A 9286-nucleotide genomic window follows, 5' to 3' on the forward strand; every position below is an offset into this window, starting at 1 on the left:
CTTTACATAATATTTTCATTTCCTCGAAAAGCGCTTCTGGGCATCAGAACAGGATCACTAACCTCGATTTGGACGATTTCTACTTCAGTCGGCAGAGTGGACATACTGCTCACTCTGGACCAGGCCCTAACCCTTGTGACTTGAAAGAGGAAGAAACCGAGCAAAAGAGGAAAATGAGCTGGACCCCTGACGTGACTACGTCGACGAGTAAGTAAACTGCCTCTACCCTCCATTTTATTTGCGAACGTACAACCACTACGATACAAACTGGACCCCTGACGGTCAGTGCAGTTTAAAGATGAGGGATGACAAAAAGATGTCATGCGCATGGCCTTATTTCTATTACAGCATATTGAAGGACTGTCATTCATATTCCATTCACCCAGTTCAATGTAACATGGACAGGTTTAGGCTACTACATGATACTCAAATGTTCCCTATACCCATCATGAGGTCGATACAACATAACCTATGAATGAAAGTTTACAACGCAGGTGCACATAGGACAGAGAGACAAATTTGACACATGGACAGACAATGACATTCAATCCCGCCTTGCACACTCTTACCTGCATCAAGCTGATATAGGATGTAATTTGTAGTCCAACAGCTGCAAACAAGAGTTTCTATCGGACAAATTCAAGTATGTTTATCCCCGTTTCGTTCCGTTTGCTTCCACTTAAGAAATGTTTTTCAACAGAATCGGCAGAATGAATACACCCCTGATCACACGTAAACACACAGCCACGTTGTATTCCTTCTGGCATCCATGCGCTCTCCTCCTCTGCTTGTGGACTTCAATGCACAACACATCAGCTGTATGTGACCTGGCAAAAAATCATTTCCAAGACAAAATGCCACACACAGCCTAGATTGTTGTCACCATATTAGCTAAAGTAATGTCATAGTCAGCATAGCTAATAGAACTAACGTGTTAGTTAGACTGTGCACCGGCGCAGAGGAAGGCTCCGGCCATGGAGCTGGGTTGGCCGCCGTCCCGGACTGGGCACCAGCACAGAGGAAGGTGGTGACACGCTCTTCAGGGAGAGTGCGGGGAGCAGGCACAGGACGTACTGGACTGGGGAGGCGCACTGGAGACCTGGTGCTTGGAGCCGGCACAGGTTGTACGAGACTGGTAACACGCTCTTCAGGGCCAATGATGTGCCGAACACACCAAACTAACATGTCTCTCCCAACTTCTCCATCGGCTCCCTGACGGTCTCTGGCTCTTCAGGGCGAGTGCGGGGAGCTGGCACAGATGGCACCAGACTGATGACCCGCTCTTCAGGGCGAGTGCGAGGAACCGGCACAGGAGTGGCGAGTGCGTGAAACCGGTGCAGATGGCACCGGACTGGTGTCACGCTCTTCAGCACGCCTGCGCTGCAGCATTCTCCTTGCTCCTTGCTATCTCTCTGGTATCTTTCATCAAATTCCTCCACCGACTCCCAAACAGGCTCTGGCACAGTTCCATGTGCCCCCCCCAAAAAAATATTGGGGATTCTGTGGCCGCGGCCCCCGGTGTCATCGCTGTCCTTCCCGATTACTCTGCGAATCCCGCCAAGGAAGGGTCTCGCAACCTCCCATTATCTCTTCCCAGGTCCAACTCACTTTTCCCTCCATTGTACGCTGCTTGGTCCTTTCGTGGTGGGATATTCTGTCACGGTTGTTGTAATGGACGGACAGCGTGTGTTGAGTTCCACATCTTTTATTTAAGTGAAACTTTCAAACAAAAACAATAAACAAGCATCAAAACGTGACTTACGTGGTGCAACCAGCACAAACACAAACAATATCCCACAACCCAGGTGGGAACAATGGAGGACTTAAGTATGATCCCCAATTAGAGACAACGATATTCAGCTGCCTCTAATTGGGAACCATACCAAGTACACCAACATAGAAATAGGAAAACTAGTACACCCCCCCCCTAGTCACGCCCTGACCTACAACACCATAGAGAACCAAGGGCTCTCTATGGTCATGGCGTGACAGTTGGATAGTCATAACCAGCTAGCTAACATAGCATCCCTACAGAGTGCTACCCTACAGAGTGCTGTTGAGGATAGGGATGCTGGCCCATGTTGCCTCCAATGCTTCCCATAGTTGTGTCAAGTTGGCTGGATGTCCTTTGGATGGTGGACCATTCTTGATACACACAGGAAACTGTTGAGGGTGAAACACCCAGCAGCGTTGCAGTTCTTGACACACTCAAACCGGTGCGCCTAGCACCTACTACCATACCCCATTCAAAGGCACTTCAATATTTTGTCTTGCCTATTCGCCCACTGAATAGCACACATACACAATCCATGTCTCAATTGTCTCAAGGATTAAAAATCCTTATTTAACCTGTCTCCTCCCCTTCAGCTACAATGATTGAAGTGGATTTAACAAGTGATATCAATAAGGGATCATAGCTTTTTCCTGGATTCGCCTTGTCCGTCTGTCATAGAAATGTTTTGTACACTTAGTGTAAATTAAGTTATTCCTGTCACAGATTTAGATTTATACTGCCATCTTCTGGCCATTGCACAAACTGAAAGAAATCAACGTCCTCTTTGTTTCACTCTGCAGTAAAACAAAAACAGGGATTTGAGATCAAATGATTCGTATAAGGCGACATTATACAATGTCACCTTTAATTAGTTTTTTTCTTCATGCATATCTGTTTGACTGTTTAGATATGAAAACACCTTATGTATCTAGTCTCCCAGTTGAAGACGTCATAAGTATTTGGACAACTTCACTTGTAGTGTATTAAAGGTAATAACCCTTTAAACATAACGTTCAGTTAAATTGGTATTTAGATATTGGTTCCCTTACCCTGTAATCAGTCTATGAACTGCTCTAATGAGTTACTGCAAACCACACTTTAGTTTTGGTAGTCACTGCCAACAAACACGAATGTTATCATTTTCAGACAAACACATTACTTCCTTCAGCACACTACTACAACAGTGTGACTGTTTTGGAATAAAATGTTCAATATATTTCCTTTAACATCCTCTGTGTTGTGTGCTTATTGTTTAACCATTGATTTGTTCTAGGTCATTGTGAGAACTTAAGGAGCATCAGGTCCTGCTGGAATATCTAACAATAGCATGTCCATCTTATTGTGATAAATTACACTGGTCACTGTTCAACACATTTATAAAGTATTATAAAGTATGAAAAGTCTTCACTTTAGATTAGAGACTTCAAAAATACTTTACTAATTATTAGTAAATGGTTTATATGAACATTTATTAAACATCTTATGAATCATTATTACAGACTGTAAAAGTAGTTTATAAATGTGTGAACAACTAGTTTACTAAAACACATCTGGGAGTAATGATACATGAATGATGAATAAACTATTTACTAATCTATTATAAATGGTTTATTACAAAGTGTTATTATAAAGTCTTACTAATCTCTATATTCATTCAGACTCAACAGCATCTGAGAGAGCTGCTCTTGCTTGACCCCTGACCTGGCAGCAGTGATGTAGTGAGAGTAGTGGTACTGTTCATAACCAGTATGTTGAGGTTGAAGTGTCTACTTCAGTCTCCTGCTCTGTTGTGTTTAATCATTAATGCATATAGTAGTTATTAATAAATGTGAGAATACCTAGGTGACTAACATTTAACTAATGTGGGAGTAATGATTAATGGTGAACAAACTGTAAATGCCTTACAAATGGTTTATTACTGAATGTTATTATAAAGTGTTACCCATAATTGCATCTTCTTACATTTTACCATCAGCTACTACAATAGACCATTGATTTAGACCTGGAAGTTATCTGATATCATGAGGTATTGTACATTTCAACTTTACTACACTTGTTAAAGGCGTTGTATCCCAATTAAGCCACTAGAGGGTGATGTTAAACAACTTACAGACGTCCTCAAAATGTCCTTTTTGAATAATTACATACAATTTATCATTAAATAATATGGAACAACCACAGACTTTAATATTTGGAATATACAACCCTAAATAACTACAATGTATTTTATAAAACAAGCTTATGCCTTCTTTTATCTCTTCCCAGTCATTCTAATCCAGACAAATCATTCTGTATCAACACCACATGTATCTATGATGAAAACACGGAGCGAAGTAATGTCAATATATTGTTACATGAAAGAAGCAATAACAACAACAAAACAGTATAACATAACTATGTCAAACTAGGGAATAAAAACATAGGAACTACGAACGCCTGAACTTCACCCGAGTTAAAATATGTTTAGCTGTCACTTTGAACCATGGATAAAAGAAAGCATAAATGATTGGATTCATTAAGGAATTAACTAGTGGAAGAAAGCTGATGATAAATAATGATACATTGTCAATTAAAAGAAAAAAGAAATAAAATTGAATTGGAATCCAACAAATGAGATAGGTGAAAACAACAATAGATAGAGTTTTTGTTGCTTTTCTCTCAGACTTATTTGCCTGTACAGTTTTAACACCAGACACACTGACAGCCTCTTTTGAAAATACCTTTCTGGCCTGTGATCTGGCCACCACAAAGATTTTCAAATAAAGTGTTATAATAATAGAGCACGGGACAACCATTGTAAATACAAAGTCAATTATATTTCCCCAGGTTATTCCTTCAACAATAACACATTCTTTCAAACACCTACTGGGTATTTGTACATTTACAAAGCTTTTTATAATAACAGCATCGTGTATGATACAACAACACCAGGTAATGGATATACAACACATCGTTCTTGTTATTGTTATCTTAGAGTGGTACAATAAGGGATCACACACAGCAACATAGCGGTCAATAGATATCAAGACCAAACTGCCCAGAGATAAAGAAGTACATAAACAAGTGATGTAGAAATAAAACACACAGAAATATTTCCCAAAAACCCAGCATGGTTCCATTAATGCTACAGTCGTTACTGGTATCACAATCAGTCCCACGAGGAGATCTGACACAGCCAGAGAGAGGATGAGCAGGTTGGTTGGAGTGTGGAGCTGCTTGAAGTGAGAGATGGAGATTATCACAATTATGTTCAAAAATACTGTAACTGCTGAAATCAATGAGAAGAAGATGTACAGTGTTATGTAGATAGATGTCAATAGCAAAGCCTTTCTGCAAGAAGAGTTTCTGTCTTGAAAACAATATTGAACATCTTCATGTTTCTCCATTTGTAATAAAAGGTCAAAATGCTGAGGTCCTGCTCCTGCTTGGTCCTATGTGTGACCCTGTCAGGTCCGCCTTCTGACAAACTCTGAGCTCTGCCTCTCTATTTATCCCTGAATGACTGACAGCCAATCCCCTCCCAGGAGTCTCTCGGCACACGCACACACACACACACACACACACACACACACACACACACACACACACACACACACACACACACACACACACACACACACACACACACACACACACACACACACACACACACACAAAACATAGACAAGTGAGCACAGAAATTAAGAAAAAAAAAACGGTTGGATAAACACATCATTTGTGAAAGCATGATGTAAGGTATGATGTAAGGTATGGCAAGATTGGATGTTGCCACCTAGCCTGTCCTTCAGCCTTACTGACATTTTAATGGAAAAAATACAGTACTGTTGATGATTTGCTCAATGTTTTACATGGGAAATAGCTTAACTGTGTAAGACTAACTGTTTTGGGTTTTGTCATTGCTCAGTTTGGACCAGAACCTTAAAGCTTAAATTGTTCTGCATCGGGCCTCTCTCTGGGGTGGAAAGGTAACTTTTGAATGTAGGCTACATTGACTGGAATTATATGACAGATCGACTAATTTGCAAGCAGAGACAGTTTTGGTGCAAACAAGACGCACTGGTTAGGCATCTGAGAAATGTGGTAAGATGATATGTCTCTGTCCATTCTTCAGGGAAACTTCTATTTTCTAAATCAGCCTTTCTTTTTGGGTCTTTTTGACAGCAACATTTTCTCTTGCAAGCAAGCTGATTGTTTTGAACTAATACAAGTAAGGTAGGCTATCTGTTTTAAACCAATCAATGCACAATAGACATAGACAATAGACTAGAGACATAGTGATTTTATCTCAATGACGATGTTATTATCATTGCATTGATTATGTACGCACTAGATGTATTAAAAATGGTGTTCAAATAGTGTAACGTTAGGTCTATGAAAGGGGATGCTGTTATAGAATGTTCTGGCACGCAAACTATTAGCTGTGGTATTAAAACCTTTTCTCAATAGGGGGGCGCTGTTTTCACTTTGTAAAAAATCGTGCCCAAATTAAACTGCCTCGTACTCTATTCTTGCTCGTACAATATGCATATTATTATTACTATTGGATAGAAAACACTCTCAAGTTTCTAAAACCGTTTGAATTATATCTGTGAGTAAAACAGAACTCATTTTGCAGCAAACTTCCTGACAGGAAGTGAAAAATCTGAAATCGAGGCTCTGTTCCAGGGCTTTCCTATTCAATTGCTTGAAATCTATGGATATACATGCACTTTATACGCCTTCCACTAGATGTCACCAGGCAGTGGAAGGTGGAATGGGGTGTCTAGCTTGATCTGAGGTTGAACAAGAGCTCTTGGAATGACGTGACCCCAATTTCCTTTGTCTAGCAAGGCGCGGGAAGGATATCAGCATTGGCTTCTGAAAGGCGTTCGGTATAGACGTCTAATAACTCCGGCTTTGATTTTATTTGATACATGTGATAATATCATCGTAAAGTATGTTTTTTCAATATAGTTTTATCAGATTATTGAACGTTTATCGGGAGTTTTGGCGTTTTCCGTTCTCTGCGTTTGGTGAAGATGGACATTCTAAAACCAAACAACGATTTACTCTGGACAAAGGACTCCTTGTACAAGATTCTGATAGAAGCTCAGCAAAAGTAGGACCATTTATGATGTTCTTTCGTATTTCTGTGGAAAATGTTTAGTTCTATTTTCCGCCCTCATTGCAGGCGCTGTCTCGCTATAACGTAAGCTGTATGTCGTACTAAAGTCATTTTTAAAAATCTAACATGCATTAAGAACTAGTGTATCTTTCATTTGCTGTACAACATGTATTTTTTAGTAAAGTTTATGATGAGTTCTTTGATTAGATTAGGTAACTGTCCAAAATATCTCCGGAGAATTTTGTGCAGTTTGCCTACGTATTCACATTGTAAAACCAGGATATGTAGCTCTAAATATGCACATTTTCGAACAAAACATATATGTATTGTGTAACATGATGTTATAGGACTGTCATCTGATGAAGTTTGTCAAGGTTAGTGAATAATTTTATATATTTTGCTGGTTTTTGCAATCGCTACATTTTGCTGCTGATAAATGCGTTTGTGTGGTTGGCTATTATGGTAAGCTAATATAATGCTATATTGTGTTTTCGCTGTAAAACACTTAAAAAATCTGAAATATTGGCTGGATTCACAAGATGTTTATCTTTCATTTGCTGTACACCATGTATTTTTCATAAATGTTTTATGATGAGTATTTAGTTATTTCACGTTGCTCTCTGTAATTATTCCGGCTGCTTTGGTGATATTTTTTATGGTAGCTGCAATGTAAAACTATGATTTATACCTCAAATATGCACATTTTCGAACAAAACATAGATTTATTGTATAACATGTTATAAGACTGTCATCTGATGAAGTTGTTTCTTGGTTAGTGACTAATTATATCTCTATTTGGTCGGTTTTGTGATAGCTACCTATGCGGTAAAAAAATTGTGAAAATATGCGGTTGAGTCTTTTGCTATTGTGGTTAGCTAATAGAAATACATATTGTGTTTTCGCTGTAAAACATTTTAAAAATTGGAAATGATGGCTGGATTCACAAGATGTGTATCTTTCATTTGGTGTCTTGGACTTGTGAGTTCATGATATTTATATGCTAGTATTTACTTGTGGCGCTATGCTAGGCTATGCTAGTCAGCTTTTTTACTGATGAGGATGCTCCCGGATCCGGGATGGTGACCAAGTTGAAGTTAAAGGGGAATTTCAGCCTGGGTGTAATGGGTCCTAGGTGTAGCTGGTGTAGAGAGTCAGGCGCAGGACTGCAGATATGAGTAATAAACGTATTTTTGCACAAAATGTCAAATATACAAAGTAACAAATACACGCACACCATGACAGACCGAAAATACAACAAACAATCACTCACAAAAAGCCATGGGGGAACAGAGGGTTAAATAATGAACAAGTAATTGTGGGATTGAAATCAGGTGTGTAAAACAAAGACAAAACAAATGGATAATGAAAAGTGGATCGGCGGTGGCTAGAAGGCCGGTGACGTCGATCGCCGAACGCCGCCCGAACAAGGAGATGGATCGACTTCGGCGGAAGTCGTGACACTTGGGAATGTGGGCTTGTTTTCATTATGTCCGAGGCATTTCTAGGAAAGTGAGATGTGTTTCATACATAATTGCCAAGAAAATAAAAATGTAGTCCTGCTTTGTGACATTTCGCGAAGGCTTTATGTTATACTGATCGCACTATACAATATGGTTGTCTTTGTTCGATAGAGCCATTGGACGTCTTTCAGCGATGTTCCTATTGGCGGATTCATTGTTAAAACCTCTTGTAACTACAGGGGGTGCTGTTTCAACTTGGACATTTATCGTTCCCAAATTAAACTGCCTCGTACTCAATTCTTGCTCGTACAATATGCATATTATTATTACTATTGGATAGAAAACAATCTCTAGTTTCTAAAACCGTTTGAATTATGTCTGTGGGTGAACCAGAACTCTTTCTGCAGCGAAATCCATGACAGGAACTGCGAAGGTCTAAAAACGAGGCTCTGTTCTCAGATCAGTTTAAAGCTCTGTATGTATCCTATGGGTCGACATGAACTGCACCCGCCTTCCCCTGGATGTCAGTAACCAATGAGAAGTGGAATGGTGTGTCTACGTAGTTCTCAGAGCTTATAAAAGGCCAAGGAACGAAGTGAGCTCTCTTTTCGTCGTTCGTCATTGAGCAAAGCAAGACCTCAGGATGGCATTTTGAAACGCTCAGTTATCGGCCCTAGCTATATCCGTCTGTAATTTAATTCGATATAGGTGTTAGAAACATCATAACGAAGTTATTTTAAACCGAGTTATATCAGTTTATGCGAGTATATTGCTATTTTCGGAATTTCCTTAGTATTGCGTTTTGGGGATTTGGGCATGTTGTGGCCACATAGCTATTGTTAGCTGCTAATTCCGAAGTTGAAGACGACGTTTTACAACCAAGCAACGATTCTTTTGGACAAAGGACACCTTGCCCAAGATTCTGATGGAAGCTCGTCCAAAAGTAAG

General features: G+C 39.7%; 1 protein-coding gene across 1 annotated transcript; it reads right to left on the minus strand.

Annotated features, from left to right (window-relative positions):
- Positions 1–3646: 3646 nt before the first annotated feature.
- Positions 3647–5258, minus strand: LOC129816692 (trace amine-associated receptor 13c-like). Its single transcript, XM_055871469.1, has one exon. It carries the CDS (start codon positions 5158–5160, stop codon positions 4201–4203), a length of 960 nt encoding a protein of 319 aa, XP_055727444.1. The 5' UTR covers positions 5161–5258; the 3' UTR covers positions 3647–4200.
- Positions 5259–9286: the final 4028 nt, after the last annotated feature.

Source organism: Salvelinus fontinalis, chromosome 19 (genome assembly GCF_029448725.1).
Source record: "Salvelinus fontinalis isolate EN_2023a chromosome 19, ASM2944872v1, whole genome shotgun sequence".
Lineage (NCBI taxonomy): Eukaryota > Metazoa > Chordata > Actinopteri > Salmoniformes > Salmonidae > Salvelinus > Salvelinus fontinalis.

Coding starts and splice junctions, on each gene's coding strand:
- LOC129816692 (XM_055871469.1), bottom strand. CDS start 5,160: ATGGAGAAACATGAAGATGTTCAATATTGTTTTCAAGACAGAAACTCT.